Genomic DNA, 16,728 nt, shown 5'->3' with positions numbered 1-16,728 from the left:
CTGATTTAACTCCTAGCTATGGCTTAGTTATAGCAATGTCAAAGTAATATTTACCAAATGTACTTACAAATTATTTATCTGGAAAGTATGTGCATCATAAAAACTGCAGCGCACCTCCATCAGTTCTCACACTAGGGATGGGTACTGAATTCGGTACTTTTATAGGTAACGACCAAATTCCGTCAGTACTCCCGAGTACCGATTCACGTAAAATCAAATGGTACCATGTTTCAGTTCCTAAACACATCCTTGTGACTGCAAGAGAGTGGAAGAGTAGTCAATTTTCCATGCCGGACATGAATACAGCATTGCACGCACGAGGGTAATGACGTCGGTAGCAACTTACTGAATCAACAAACATGGCTAATAGGAAGCGGTCGAAGGTAGCACTTCACTTTTCAAAATACGATGCAGATTACGCTGCAATATTTGTGACATGGAGTTCAAGGTTTACCACGGCAAAACTTCTCATCTGTTGCAGTGTGATGATTGATGATTCAGATCAGCTCCCGCTGATTCCTGTTGGTTGCTCCCCCATCGCTCTCTCTCTCTCTCTCTCTCTCTCTCTCTCTCTCTCTCATACTGAATCCTCACTTTAAACACCATGATTTGCCCGTTTATTATGTGGATATCAATATAAACCATGGAAATATAGTAGATGAAGGCATACGTTTATTCGCTCAGTCACCTAATACACTGCATTAGGGCCCAGTATGGACTGCCTAATGTGAGTGTGTCCTAAAAGTTGCTCTCCGTCTCTCCAACTTGGCACAGCTGGTGCTGTATGAAGCGCTCTGTCAGGATGGATGGATTCAGAGTGATTTTGAATGCAATAAGGCCAATATGGCATGTAAAGGGGAGTTTTTTTCCCCCTACATGATTGCTTAATGCCTCAGTATCTCTGCACACTGGTGGGCATTTGTGATGATTAGCCCACATCTTGAGAGAATGATAAAAACTGTGCCTTTTGACTTATTCACAGAGTTTTAGAGCACACAACTCATTGTGGAGCCTTAACAAAGCATGGCTGCAGGGAGACAGTTACATATTCAAACACATGCTTACATATTCAGTCATATGTTTACACAGCATCAACAACTACAACCGAAAAATAACCGTGATCTCTAACACCAACGTAAGACACATCTCCTGTGTTATCTTGTTTAATATGAGCATAGAGAAATGCTTTAAAGAGCGCTTACTTTAATCAGGGATATTGGAGTAGGTGTATTTTCAAAACCAGGCATGCTAAATATATTTCCTTGTGGGAATGTGTCAAAAAACGGTCATGAGTCTGGTGTGGTTTTCGTCTTTTAGCATGTGTAAGTGAGGGGAAGTGACACAATGAGGGGACGGAAACAATTTTTACAGAAATTTCATAGAAAATCTATAAATTTTTGTATTTTTTTTCATGGCACCAGTTTCAAACCAGTACACCCAAGAAGTCATCTAAAAAGGAATCAAGGACAGACACACTCACAAACAGGCATGCAGCCAATTATAGTGCATTTGATGAAAAATAGTACAGTTTGGACCCCAAATGGCAAAAAACCATGTAACCGACACTCTAAAAGGGGCTCCACAACCCACTTTTGGGTGCTGACCTGGCAGTTACGAACAACTGCAATAAATATATCAATAACCAATTTTGCTCAAATAAATTGAGTAAAAGTTCAACAAGTGGGTTTGAATGCTCTCATTTACAAATAAATCAGGGTTCGTAATAAAAGTTTAGCACATTCATTTCATATATTTTTTATTCTTTTTTAATGTAAAAGGGCTTTATTCTACTTTGTGATCTGATAAGGTTTGTTGATTGGATAAAAGTGTAAAAGAATTTATTTTAATTTGGCTTTACTTCTTGTATCATAACCTGAAATAGACAAAAACATCGGCCTGAATTTGTGGCAGTAACATGTAATTAGCTGTGGAGCCAAAAATGCACTTCCCCTTACAAGATCTTGACTCATAGTACAAAAACAGAGATTTTTTTTCAGCAATGAAAGACTACGGTTTTTCAGTTCCTTTATGTAAAAGTATCTCCTCAATCTTGAATGAAAACTTTCGCTTCCTAACACTCCCTTTTAAGAGCTTGTTGTGTTTTCAATTACCTGGATTATTGTTTACGAGTCTTGCCATTTTAACTGTGCCAGACTCATGGGTCTAAAAAGCTCTTAATCCAGGCAAAGTATTACCAGATTAATAGTAGCAAAGGCTTCCTTAACTGTCCCCCACCCAGGACTTGAACCCACGGTGGCCCTGTGATGGCCGAGTCTAGGGATGTAACCACAAGTGCTCTGCTCACACACTGAGGTCTGGCCTCTCCCTTCAACCACCATACTGTGGTCCACTGACCAGGGAGGTGGTTAAGGCAGAAAGGACTAAAAATAAACACCATGCAGTTTCCAATTAAACCTGCTATCTCACTCCAAACTTCTTCAAACTTCCTCTCTTCCAAATAGGGAAAGACATCTGGAAAGAGAAAGCATATGTACTGTGTGAAAGTTGCATTTTTGAAACTCAATAGCTTTACAATAACAGTACTGTTTCTCCCTAGTTCAACTCGAATGCTAACCCTGTGTTAGCCAAACGTACATATTTTTACTATTAACAGCACGGTAGTACACCTACTTCATCCAACATAAAGAGATACAGTACACAACTATCAAAGCTTAAACTTCTTTGATAAAGGTGAGGACAGTATTTGTGGTCTATCTCTGAAAGAAAGTGATTTAAAACATATTACAACACACTTGATGCATGAGAGAGAAACCACAACAGTAATCTCAAATTTCTGTCAAGCATGCAGAGGATGAGTCTTCGTCTACAGATGCTGCATTCTTCTGAATAAGAGCCCTGTGCAGAGACAGACAGCGCTTCAAAATGCAGAGACCGGCAGAACCTCAACTCTGCATAACAATGTGTAAAAGAATTCAAAGGAGCTCTGACAGGCATGAAGAAGGAACCTGTATTTTACAGCATTTAGCATAACTTCTCGTTATGGGACTCTGTAATTTCTTGGGGGAAAAAATTCAGGAAAACAACCGGCCGAAAAATTGAAATTGGTGAAACGAGAGTCCATTCTCCAAGACTTAGCCACATTTTCCCTCCCTTAAAGTCTGCAGTGGAATTCGATGCCAGGCTTCAAGGCCAGCAGGCCAAAAACTACAAAACGTTGATGGAAGAGAAAGCCTGCAAAGAACTACTGATCTATTGACTTGTGTTGACATCAACAGCAGATCTGGAATAATTCCGGGGTGTTTTTGACAGCATGCGTACTTACATTTAGGGCTGCAGTAATCGATTTTTTTCTGTAGTCGAGTACTCTATCGATTCTTCTGGCGATAATCGAGTACTCTAATAAGAAATATTGCATTTTTTTTTCAATCTGTCACTTTTGCTTTTTTCAAGAGAAGCAGTACTAGACAAATGAGAAAAGAAGATAGGTCCCTTAAATTAACTACTTCTATATTAAAAATTGGTATTTAAAGGTTCTCTAAAGAAAATATATTTTACAAAGTGCAATGAAGTTCTGATGACAGTTTACATTTCTTAAAGTTACAAGGAAAGGAACTTAAATAATTACATTAGAATATGTCATATTTTGGGTTTTAGGGATCCTCTCCCAGGAAATTTTGATGCCAATACTTTATTTCTTTCATTGTAGATTATATTTATCATCCAATTTGTCATCCAATCATTTTAATATCCTCTACTTTATGCATGAATGTAATATTTCACATTCTAGCAAGAATAAAGTTTCATCATTCACACAGTGGTCTGTTGATGTCTGAAAAGTGAACCTTTGGATACAGGTATATGGTCCATTTTTCAAAGGGTGTTCACTTTAAATTTTTGCACATTGTCTTTGTGAGGTCATCCACCATAAAAATCTGACATTTTAAGACCATCCATTGACATGGAGAACACATTTTAAGGGATAACGCTGCTTCTAGGACCTGTTGAATCGTGACTGTATGATGATGAACTTTGACCTATTTAGTCTCAGTCACCGTCTGTGGCAGTAAGGTGTTTCTATTTAATTGGTGTCAATTCATTATCAATATATGTCTTATCAAATCCATCGGGATGCTAAAACATTTTGAAAATGCAATCAAGACGTCAGTGCGCTGAATTTTAGATAATTTATAATTAAATGTCTCACGTGCGCATGCAGAGAGAGAGAGAGAGAGAGAGAGAGAGAGAGAGAGACTAGAAAAAGCACCAAAACAGGACTTGAATCGTGAAGCCTGACTGTCTTCTGTGAAACCATCGGTTCAATCAGTGAAGTTGATAAAATTCCCTTAAGTCTGCAGACACAAACTGAGCGCTGTCTCACACCAGCGAGTCATGCAGGCAGCGCGTAAACTCGGAGATCTGCATAGGTTCACCAGTGCAGGCATAGTGCCATATCTGCCATGAAGCCACGGCCAGTGAATGAATAAAAACGCAGGACGCGTGCATGTCAACAATGCATCAACTTCTCTTCCTTAGTGATTTTCATGCCTCACACCATGCATGTTACGCTATAGTAACAGCGAAAACAAGTGCACTGTGCCACACAAATAGCCGTCCGTGCGAAACATAGTACACTGTGCAACACATGGCACAAAGTCCAAGCTTACAGCATGGACGAATATGGATACAGGACTGATTTAAGCGAAGCCTTGAGGCAGATAATTTGCCTCTAGGAATTTTTTGAATCGAATCACTCGGATAATTCGAGGAATTGTTTCAGCCCTACTTACATTTATTTCATGATGAAATCAAAAGCCTGAGTCAGTTGATTACTACATGTATTTTCTACAGATTCAACGGAAAAGCATGCATATGGGTGGGATCCTGCAGCTAAATAATTGATGACCTCATCAATAAAAGCTTATTTACAGCAAATGATCTTCTTTACACTAAGCCAGTGTTTTTCACCCCTTTTTGCCCAAGGCAAACCAAAGAACAAGCCAAAATCTCAGACACACCATATCCATATCTAGGGATGCACGATATTGGATTTTGCCGATATCTGAAATGCTGATATTAACATATTATTTTTAGCCAATATTGATATCGATACCAATACTGATATTTAAATATGCATTCTGTACACAAAAGTTCAGTACTTTTGGACACATTTTAAGGTTTGAGGATGACCAAGAAAACAAACTTAAATCCTTGAAAAACACATTAAAAATTTAAAGAATGACGATAAATAAAGAAAAAAACCTCAACTGATATAGATCTGTGGGTTCAGCCTAAAACTCCATTAACTTATTACTATATATGGACAAAATTTACAGTTGGTGTATGCTGAAATACACAGGCAAAATATTGGATGTAAATAGCAACAAAAATTTTGATATCTACTAGAGCCTGACCGGTATGGGATTTTTGGGGCCGATGCCGACACCCGGGCCTAAAAAAAGCGGATATCCAAGGTATCGGCTGATATATAAAATAAAAACATTGATATACACAGGATATATACTAATTTAACATTTGCATTTATTTTTGTTTATTTCACAAAGATGCAACTTGAACAATGTTAAAATGCTGTATAATAGTCTTTAATAAGATAATGGTGGGCATGTGAATTAACAGTTGGATTTATCTTTATTTCACAAAGATGCAACTTAAATGACTGAAAATGCTGTAGTGCATATGCCAAGCCTGTACGTGGCGCTGTATTGCTGCCAGGGAAATGCACTAAAATAGAAGAAGAAGCTCACAGAAAACTGACACAAACTTTCTTCTAGTTGCCCTTCTGGTTGTTCTCCGGGTTGGATTTAAGTACATATAGTGTATGCATTTCGCGGTGGTGGTAAAGGAGCATCACATTTTGCTGTAAAAGCCACAACAAGCTCAGTAGCTTCTGCAGCACGAACACAACCCTGTAGTCCACCATGTTTGTTTTGGTCGGGCCCGTGCAGGTGTCTTCAGAGAGCTACACTGCATGTGATGTTCAAGAAAGATGCGGATAGCTGTCCATACGGAGAAGAAACGGTAATCGTTAACGGATTTATGCACTCTGGGACTTGTTTTCAAGAGTATTGTTTACAGTCATCCAAAACGCCGTTTCCTTGTGGATGAAACGCCGATACGACAAAAAAAACTTTTGTGTAGACTCCTGAATTCGTCTCCATGTGGACGGGGCCTGAGTGGGGGAGAGAGAGCTGTTTGTGTTTGAAGGGGAGGGACCAGGCACTCGGGCTGAGTTCAGCAGGGACACACACACAGGAGAAGATCGACAAAATCTCAACGCAGCAAAAAGTTAATATATCAACTACATATTGGCCGATGTTGATTAATCTGTGATACACTACTAGTATAATCGTCCCGATTAATCGGCCCGCCAATCAATCGGACAGGCTCTTTTATCTACCGATACTTGCCTTTTGAAGCTAATATCTGCCGATACTGATACCACATCGATAATATCATGGATCCATATCCATACAAAATAGCCTCTTTAAAATATGCTACAACTTAATTTATTGTATAGTTTTGTAATGTACAGTTGTACAATTTCCCATGGCACACCAAAACCTGCCTCAGGTCACACCAGTGTGCCTTGCCACACCATATGAGAACCACTGCACTAAACAACTAGAATGGCCGTCTGAGGCGGCAGACCCACGCCTAAGCAGCGCCACCGAGGAACTCAAGCTCCCATTGATTACTATGGTGTTCAAAATTCGAAGCGTGAGAAAAACCGAACAGGTTCGTGGATAATCACCAAAATCTAATCGATTCTTCCCTGTCACTATCCCGATATTCCCTGAAAGTTTGGTGAAGATCCGACTTTCCGTTCTCAAGTTATCTTGTACAGATACAAACAAACAAAGAAACGAACAAAGATACGGAACCCTTTACATAACCCCCTGCCAATTTCATCGGCGTGGGTAATAACTAACAACACAATGAAACAATACACTTGGCCAGGGGAAGTATGCCATACTGCAGTAAGATATGCTGCATCATAACAAACCAATAATTTAGAAAACATAAAAGCACATGCTTTCAGCGACACTAGTACACACAGTCCAATAAATTTGCAAATATCACAACTAAAGGGCTGCTGGTTCAAACCCCTATACTGATCAAGTATGGAAAATAGGTGGGTAGCTGGATGAGTGCCTGTTCACTTGCTGAGAACTGCTGAGCCCCTTGGGACACCAGTCGCTGTGCAGCCTCCTATTCTGATATATCAACAAACATTGTTTTTCCAACAGTTGTAAAGCCCTCAATGGAAAACTCCCCCTTACATCTCAGCGTTGCTGGAGTTAAATCTTGGTAGCTACATGACTGTATTGCTGATTTGTTACTTCTTAAAGTCCCTCAAGCTTGCTCTGACCTTGGTAAAACAGCCTTTTTCTATGATGCTGTGAGCTAAATGGCCTCCAATGATTTAAGTTCTTGCCTCTGTTGCAGAATTAAGGACTTATTTCTTGCCACTGCATTTAGCATTGCAACAGTTTCACTTGATTTCCATTCCTCTATCTTAAATTAGTGATCGCCTAAATATCAAAATATTAAAGTGACTGACCTAATTTTACAGAGGTCCTGCCAATTGGTGCTAGTAGTCTCACAATTACTGAAACAGGGTTAACCTTAGTGAGGTGAATATGTCTCAAGTGACTGTAGTCTACAGACACTTGTGTCTGGAAGGTCCAGTCACTATTTAATCAGTATTCCTGGCTACCATCAGACCATGAAAACAAAAGAACACTCCAAGCAACTCAGAGAAAAGGTTATTGAAAAGTATAAGTCAGGGGACAGATACAAAAAAAATCTGGGGCACTAAACATCCCCTGGAGTTCAGTTCAATCCATCATCAAGAAATGGAAAGAATATGGCACATGTGAAAATCTGCCTCGATCAGGCCTTCCTCACAAACTGAGACAACAGCTAAGATGGGAGTTACTCTACGTACAACAACTTATGCCCAAGTTCTTCAACAGTCAAAGCTTCATGAGAGAGTGGCAAAGAGAAAGCCACTGTTGAAAAACTCAAAACTAATCTCATCAACAGTTCTCAAAAAAGGCACGTGGGAGACTCCTTGGTCAAGTGGAAGAAAGTTCTTTGGTCTGATGAGACCAAGATGGTGCTTTTTGGCCATCAGACAAGATGCTATGTTTTTGCATCATCTCTACAAACACCATCCCCACTGTGTGGCATGGTGATGGCAGCCTCATATTGCAAGGATGCCTCTCAGCAGCCAGCCCTGGAAGATTTATAAAGGTAAACAGTAAAATGAATGCAACAAAAAAATAGAAAAAATACTGGAGGACAATCTTATTCAGTCTGCATGACAATGCCGGCTTGGGAGAAGATTTATTTTCCAGCAAGACAATGACCCAAAGCTCACAGTGAAAGCTACACCAAATGGTTTGAAGACAACAAGGTGATTGTTCTGGAGGGCTGTTCACACCCAATCCTCATGCAACCTGACAGAGCTTGCGCACGTTTGCAAGGACAAATTGAGTAAAATTGCAGTGTCCAGATGTGCAAGTCTAACTGGGACCTATCCACACAGACTCAGTGCTGTGATTGCAGCGAAATGTGCATCTACTAAATACTGACTTGAAGTGGGTGAATATTTATGCAGTCTCTTATTTTAAATTACAAATTTTTGGTTATTTAACATTGCTTTGTAGAGATCTTTATTCACTTTGACGTTTAAACATTTTTTTGTACATTTTTTTGTCAAAAAAGCCAAATTACATTAACCATTATTGAATTATAACATCAATAAAAGAGTAAAACATCCAAGGGTAAAATCACTTTTATAGGCACTTTCCAACATCAAATTACAGCTGATGTTGGACTTAATAAGAAATCACTGTTTGCTATTATAAAAAATATATAACATTTTCTCTAATTCATCACTTTGACTTTTATGTCATTATTGCAAACACCCATATCTCAAAAAGGATGATTTATTTTGCAGCTCACTCTGCACTGATATAAGATTTTCTGCTCTTCTGATCTAGCTATGGTTGCTGGAAAACAAATATTGATGTCATAGTCAATATTCGATGACATTAAACATGAACTTTTTTCAAGACTGCTCCTGATGTTTAGAGTTGACGAGACAGTTAGTCCTAATTGACACTGTGTGCTCTACAGCAGCAGAAAATGAAGTCCAATCACAAGTAAAACTCAGTCTGAAACACACACGCATAAACAACAACTCCACACACTTGTGCAGATCTCTCCTCTTAAGACTGCGGACTGAAACTGACAGGAGCAGCCCAGAGACAGCATATGCTAGCTGTTTTGACTCCCTCGGCACCATGTGTTGGCAGGGTGCTATTTATACCAGAGTGACCTGCACCATAGAGACAGCTAGAGCACAAAGACAACAGGTTTGTCATCAAAGGTATTTACAGGGTCACACCAAAGTCCCTCTGTCAGACTCCTCAGGGTGTGAATCAGAAAAGTCATTGCAAATGTGTCAACAGTCATCCTCAACCTGACAATTATTGTTTTATTGAAAGCAAAAGGGCTGCCCCTTAGTTAGGGTTAACCACCAGAACCCATGTGACCAATTCTCACAAATCAAGCGCTGCAGAGCCTACAGCTGGTACTCCCCTGTGTCTAGCTTGTGATCCTCCTGGGCTGTTGCTAAACTGGGACCAGTCAACTGTGTAAAGCACATCAGCTCTTTGTTTGTGTTTTTTAATTCTTCCCTCTCCTCCTTCAAACAGTGTAAAAAATATTCCCATGCCATCCTGCTGGTTGGACTAAGTGGACTTCAAAATGAGAGCCAGACTTGTGGTGTTCCACAGCATCCTGAAGCTTCTATTGGTGCTTTACCACTACATTGTACCAGCTTGACTCATCTCAACTCTACTTAGTTATCTTTTCTATTTTCTCCTGGGGATTATACCTGGAACCTGGCACTTTTTGGTACCACCTCTGATGAGGTTCCAAATGAGCTGAGCTGATACTAAAATGTGGCATCAAGACACTACCAAACATGGTCTGGTCACTCCGAGTTCAATCAAACCCCTCTTGTTGTCAACTTTTTACTGCTTTTTAACTTCCCAAACTCCCCTGTACTTTCCTAAAGCATTTTGCAACAGGCATTTATTTGGGTTTTTCCTTCAAAAGTACCTAAAAGGAAAACCAGAAATGAGGTTCAAGTTGACTGTTTGGTCACTGCTTTTCTTTGTGAAGCTAAAAAAGGGCCTTTAAGCATACCAAGGAGGAATAGTCCATCATTTTGAGTGGCTTATTACTGGCAATGCAATAATGGATTTTGGGAAAGCCAAGTTTTTGCAACCAAATCACTGTGTACCAATTCACCTCATCTCATATAGAGAATTAAACACTGATGTGTTGCAGCCAACGTAACAGTAATCTTGAAATGCATCATCTGTCAACGTCCACCATTGTCCAATAATGACAGATGCCTCTTGGAATGTATGATGATTTCTCAGTGATTCTAGTGCAGGCAGCAATTAGTACTAAATGACTTTTATCCACACCTGCAATATGGGTGCCTTCATTTATTTGGTCCATAGCATTCCCTGAGTAGCAATCATCACCTGGCTCTTGTAAATCTCAGTGTAACACCAGATAGTAAGTTACATAGCAGGTTTACCCTGATTTCTTTTTTGATTGACTTGCCACAAGCAGGTCTTAATTTTGCAGAAATAACAGCATCATGATTTAGATTTATAAAAAGTAAAAATTCAAGCATGTTGTCCCAATACCGTCAATGGAAGCACATCTGTCCACATTGCTTTCACATTAACTGTTAAATAACTTGAATTGGTTGTTTGCTGTCTGTGATCCAGAATGTTTGTTGGAAAAGCAAAGTTTGCACCAAACAGCTTTAGATGGACCTCTATGTTGCACTTATCACCAGAAAATTTCCATATACATTGAGTTTGATTCCTACATTTTACAAAACAGTTTGTAAACAGTTTAAAGAATTTACCTAGTGTTGAGGTTATCAATATCACGAACTACTCAGTCCTGCAGACCTAGCATCTAGCACCATGTAGCCAAATCCAGATGAAAGGAGGCAATAGTATTGAGGAGTCTTGTTCTAAGCTAAGTGGTTAGCTGTGCCCCTATAACATGTATTTTTTAAAAATCCTACATTTTTCAAAAACACGCTTTTAATTGAAAAGGTGACGTACTAGCAACTGAATTAAGCTTTTGGGGTAAGCGACCAAGTAACGATAGGCGGTTCACGAATGAGCCTGTGCTATGAATCGGCTCTTTAATGTGAGCCACTGTGAGCCGTTTGAGTTCCAGTTTCCTTTTCTCCACCCTTTGTAGTTATCTAATTCACAGTTAAAAGGCCAAACTTGTACCAAATGAAAAGCAACCAGCTCTACTGAGCTGGGCCAAATGATCTGGCTTTTTTTAAAGAGACTGAATGCTTGTCCCGACAAGCAAGGCTGGATGTTGGTGAGACAAATTTCAGCTTAGGAAACACGGGTAAGATCAGGGTTTAATGTTCTAAACATGGCAAAACAGTACTGAACCAAACTGGACTGCTTTGTGGAAACGGATCATACACAAGCAGCTCGTCCAGGCTTTAGACAGAGGCTTTTTTTAATTCCTGCCTACTGCCTTCCTCTGGCTTTTTAAGAACTTTTTAATTTTTTGCCTGAATATTTCACCACTTTTGGGGCACAAAAGTAGCTAGACTTAAAAATGTTTTTATTTCATACTTTGAATGCTTATTTTAGTTGTAAACAGCTCAAAACATGGCATTATTGGTAGCGTTTCTCTGTGTAGAAATAACTTCTTGCCCCTCAAGGGGTGTTCTTCCTTGCTGCGTGACATCATCTGCAGAGAACCTATGCACTTGAGTCTGCTGACATGTAATAGGTCAGTAGGGAATTAATATAGGCAATGCTGAAAAAAGGTAAGTTGACAATGAAAAAACATGTAAAGAAAATATTACATTTGTACCTTGATCTTAAAGGGGTTTTTTTAGATCAGACTGTTGCACATTCAACTCCCCAGATCTGGAATAACCTGGGAAAGGGAATTACCCTCTTCCATCCTTTCACAGCTGACCAACTGGACATTTGACCCCACCTCTAATAAGGTCTGAGGCGACATTAGCATAAGTATTGAAGAACAACTTGCACACTTATGCCACAAAAAGTGTATTCTTTTAACGAAAGATTGTACATTATTTTTTAAATAAGAAGAGCCCATTAAGCACTGGTGTACTACTGCTTTTAGGTAAACAAACTTTGTATTGTCTGTCTATACGTGCTGTTTCTTACTTAAAATAACTGCCACAAAACTTTTACAAATTTTTAAAGGTCTTCCTGGTTTCTGCTGAAGAATAAATATGTTAAACTGAAGAGGATTATTATTGTGGATAACCTGCACATTAACAGATGCCCCCCTCCCCTCGCCATAATAAGGCTCCTGTCCTCCTTAACATCACCTCTAGAAACTAAATATTCTGGACAATCATGCAAAGGTTTAACATTATGCTTGCATTTGGCATGTTGATGCTCCAGTAGCTAAGCAAACTGGTTCAAGTCACTGACTCTCTAAACGGTCCATTAGCTTTGTTTAGTAGTAACCCCATCAACATGCTCAAGCTAATTATTAATGTAGCATTTGGCTTGGGTTAACTTTTCACCAAGTCCATTTAAAGCAACATGAGCACAACTTTAACAAAGATATTTAACAAGTATGTCCATACCTTTTGTGGGGCTTTAAGCAGCCTGTGGACTCCAGCAATCTGATTGATCAGAGGAATATCTTCTCTGAACGTGTACAACGGTGGTCTGGTGGGCTCAGGAAAATTGGTGCTGTTAAAAGGATCAGTATCATCTAAGAACTGTACCCTGCATATAAACGTAGCCATGATGTATCCATGCAAGAAGAGTTGAGAGAATGAAAATAGTGGATGCGACACCACAGCCTCTGACAGACAGGCAGCCCCCCCACCCCCACGGGGGGCAGCGTACTGCCGGCAGGTCTCCTGCAGTAGCGCAATCCTGCACCCTCTGTTATCCTTGGGGCTTCTCCATTCGCTTCACGCAGCGCAGAAGACTCCAGACAGTGGAGTACGGATCCAGAGAGCCTGGTTTAGAGATACAGTCAGTCAGAGAGGTTCGGGAATGAGCGTGGCGGCTGTACCCAAGGGCATTGCGGGCATATGATGTGCTGAGGCAGACTGCGGACAGGACTGCTACACTTGGCGCCTGGTCTGTGAGAGCGATGGGAAGCGGCTCCCTCCTCCAGCACTAACTCTGCCAGGGCACATAGCAGCCAGACTTCAGCCGGCCGACAAAGCTCAATCAACAGGCGCAATGGCGGCCTCCAGCGGAGGAGGCGAGAAGTACAAAAAACAGTTGTGCAGTGTAGCTGGCAGTGACTCAGCTATGCTATACGACGCAGTATGCAGCAAGCGGAGCAGCAGGCCTATAGGGGAGAGTGGGGTGATTTGTGCCAACGGGGAAGTAGTGCCACCCCTTGTTTCTAGAAAACCATAGAAGAAATTGGTCATGTGACCACAAATTTTTGAAGAACCATCCATTTTACTCATTCTGCATAAAAGGGAGACACATGGCATGAGAGATAAGCACATTTTAGCTCAAAAAACTGTTTTTTGCCTTTTAAAGTAAAATTTCAATGATCAAGGTTTTTTGATTCTTGTGTCTGAACAATTACAGACAAGTTTGAAAACAATTCACACTTGTTTTAGTGCTTTAGTAGGCTACACAATGAGTCTATACAGTTGGCATGATGTTAGCTCTAAACTGCTGGATCATGCTAGTTTTTCAAAATGGTGGGGCTGGGGCGATTTGTGCCAAAGGGCCTGGGTTAAATTCTGCCAGTGGCACACCCACAAACCCAGACCCACAGACACACCCAAACCCTGTAACCCACACAACCAGACCCAAATACCCACAAATCCAGACCTACACATGCAGACGCACACACCCAGAGACACAAATCCAAGACCAACAGACCTAAACCCTAAGCCACACACCTTCTAACCCAGTCCCACACACCCAGACACACACCGACACACCCACCCTAACAAATCCACACACCAAGACCCACACACCTAGAACCCAACAAAGAAGGGCCAAGAACAGTTGGAGAAGTGAGGAGATAGGCATGGCTCATCAGTGTTTGATTTACCTGCCATTTGTTTAATTTAGCTAACGCTGGTTTCAGTTTTGAGTTTGCACCATGTTATTAAAGAGCAGTTTTATTCAGTTTTTAAGTGGCCAAAGTCACAATGAGATGTTCAAAAATTGGCCTAAATCACTTTATTCGTATATGTTACATAATTGACAGACAGCGTTCTATGTATGTCAACAGGCATCTATTGCCAAAGACTTTTGGCATGAAATGATTCACAAATATCATATAATGTGTATTTAGGTTTTTGTGTTTTCCCAAAAACTAGAAAATATTACTTATGCCAATAGTTTAATAGAGTGGTGATATCTAAATAAAACTTAAAAGAGTAATTTTGTATTGAATTTGTCTTGCTTTTATATAGTGTTACAGTTTATGAGATTAAAATGTTCTGTTTTACTTCAATAATCTTCAATAATCACTGGCACAATTTACCCCAACGTATTCTTCCCAAAGGCCCAACTTACCCCGCACCGAGGGCAAGTTGTGTCACGAGACCACTTTTTTTCTGAAAGCTATATTTCTTAAACAGTTTATTTCAGATCCAAAGTTATTGTTCCCAGGGATGCACCACATCCTGAAATATATGTATGTACTTAAGTTGGAGGCATTACTGTGATGGCCTTACTTTAAAGCCACTCTCTCCTATAGTCAACTCACCAATAACACAGCTAATACAACAGTTGCTCAAAAGTAAGCAATTTGACCAGACAGCAGACAGTCTATTAACGATAAAATACATACAGCATTGATTGGACTTTTCAATTGTGCATATCACACCGTCTCAGGTTATCTTCATACCCCAAATCAACGCCACATTAACTGTACAGCAAACAATCTTTAGCTTGACCAAGAAGATAGATTGAGTCAACATGTTATTCAATTATCTCAGAAATTCTTCTTCTTCAATCAAAATGACACCACTACCTCCTCCCACACCACAGTAAAAAAATGTACTAATTCTGACAACACTAGATAAAGAGTAAGCATGCATAAAGTACCTGGTGCGTAGGAAACACGTGCCAGCCAGCAACAGCCCATACACAGTCAAACTGCCAAACAAGTTTGTAGGTAGACCACAATTAATGAACAATAAACTAACATAGAAACTTTTGTTACTGCTCCCTACAGCACAGCACTGCATACAAATTGTAGTCATGCAGCTGTACAGAATAAAAAGGACACTGTGATTCTGTGGCATCTATCAAAATAACATTAGGGGCAAAGGGTTCGCATAGGGTCTTTTACAAAGCACAAACAGCTTTTCACATTTATTCTATTAAATGAACTCTGAATGCTTTGTGATATCACCCTCAAATTGATTAGTGCTGAGAAAGACCTGAAACTTGCAGTGTCAACATGACAAACACAGCTCAAGTTATTCATATATAAGCTTTTGAATAAAAGATAAATGTGCTAACACCTGTTGATGAAGGGTATGGCATGGAGCAAACTACCTCAAATCCAAAAAAGTTGGGACATTGTGTAAAATGTAAATCAAAACAGAATGCAATGATTTGTAAATCTCATAAAATTCACAATAGAACAGAAACATCATAACACATCTTTAAAAAAGTAGGGGCAGGGCCAGGTTTACCATGATGAGGTATCCTCTCTTCTTTTAAAAAGTCAGTAAATGTCTGGTAAGGGAGGAGGCCAGTTGTTGCTGTTTCCAGATGTGCAAGCTACCCATGCCATAGGCACTAATGCAACCCTATACCATCAGAGAGGCTTTTGCACTGTGCGCTGAAAACAAGCTTGATGGTTCCTCTCCTCTTTAGTCGGACACTACGACGAGAGACCCATGTTTTCAAAAACATGGCCGATTTTGATTCATCTGACGACAGAACAGTTTTTCATTTTTGCCTCTGTGCATTTTAAATGAGCTTTTCCAGAGACATTGGCAGAATTTCTGGATTGTGTTCACATACAGTATGGCTTCTTTCTTGCATTACACAGATTGAACTTGCATTTGTGGATGGCACAGCAAACTGTGTGTGATAAGCGATAATTTCTGAATATTTCTGAGCCCATACAGTGAATTCCAGTCCAGAACACCAAATTTCCTCGAATTTCACTTGGGATTAATAAAGTATTTGTCTCTCTATCTGTTTATAATGCAGTACAGCCTGAGGGCTCAAAGACCACAAGCATCCAGTATTTACCTTCAGCCTTGTCCCTTGCACACAGAGATTTCTTCAGATTCTCTGCACCCTTTGATATTATGTACCGTAGATGATGGGATATTCAAAGTCTTCATAATTTCAAAGTAATATTTTCCTTACTAATTATTCCACAATTTTTAAACCCAGTTTGTCGCAGATTGGTGAACCTCTGCCCATCTTTACTTCTGAGGGATTCTGTGTTTCTACTACTCCTTTTATACCCAGTCATGCAACTGGCCTGTTGCAGTTTACCTAATTAGTAAGTAAGTAAGTAGTAAGTAAACTGTACTTTATTTATATAGCATGTTTAAATAGGGCAAATAGGATTACTTCAGTTTTTTTGTTCATTTAGGAGTAAAAAGTTTTGAGACAGCCAGTGTTTTATTTCTGCGAGGCAGTGGAATAGTGATTGTATCAACTGTAG

General features: G+C 39.8%; 1 protein-coding gene across 3 annotated transcripts in view; it reads right to left on the bottom strand.

Moving 5' to 3' along the window:
- The window catches only part of fhod3b (formin homology 2 domain containing 3b), a 125,916-nt gene extending 112,726 nt beyond the window's left edge, over positions 1–13,190 (bottom strand). For all 3 annotated transcript variants that reach the window (XM_041793419.1, XM_041793420.1, XM_041793421.1), the window contains exon 1: positions 12,686–13,190. In XM_041793419.1, coding sequence (XP_041649353.1) covers positions 12,686–12,850 — 165 coding nt within the window. In that variant the 5' untranslated portion in view covers positions 12,851–13,190. The remainder of the gene's footprint in view (positions 1–12,685) is intronic.
- Positions 13,191–16,728: the final 3,538 nt, after the last annotated feature.

This window comes from Cheilinus undulatus, linkage group 8 (genome assembly GCF_018320785.1).
Source record: "Cheilinus undulatus linkage group 8, ASM1832078v1, whole genome shotgun sequence".
NCBI classification, from domain to species: Eukaryota; Metazoa; Chordata; class Actinopteri; order Labriformes; family Labridae; genus Cheilinus; species Cheilinus undulatus.
The sequence above is the reverse complement of the archived record's forward strand: the minus strand, read 5'-3'. Positions and strand labels throughout refer to the sequence as shown.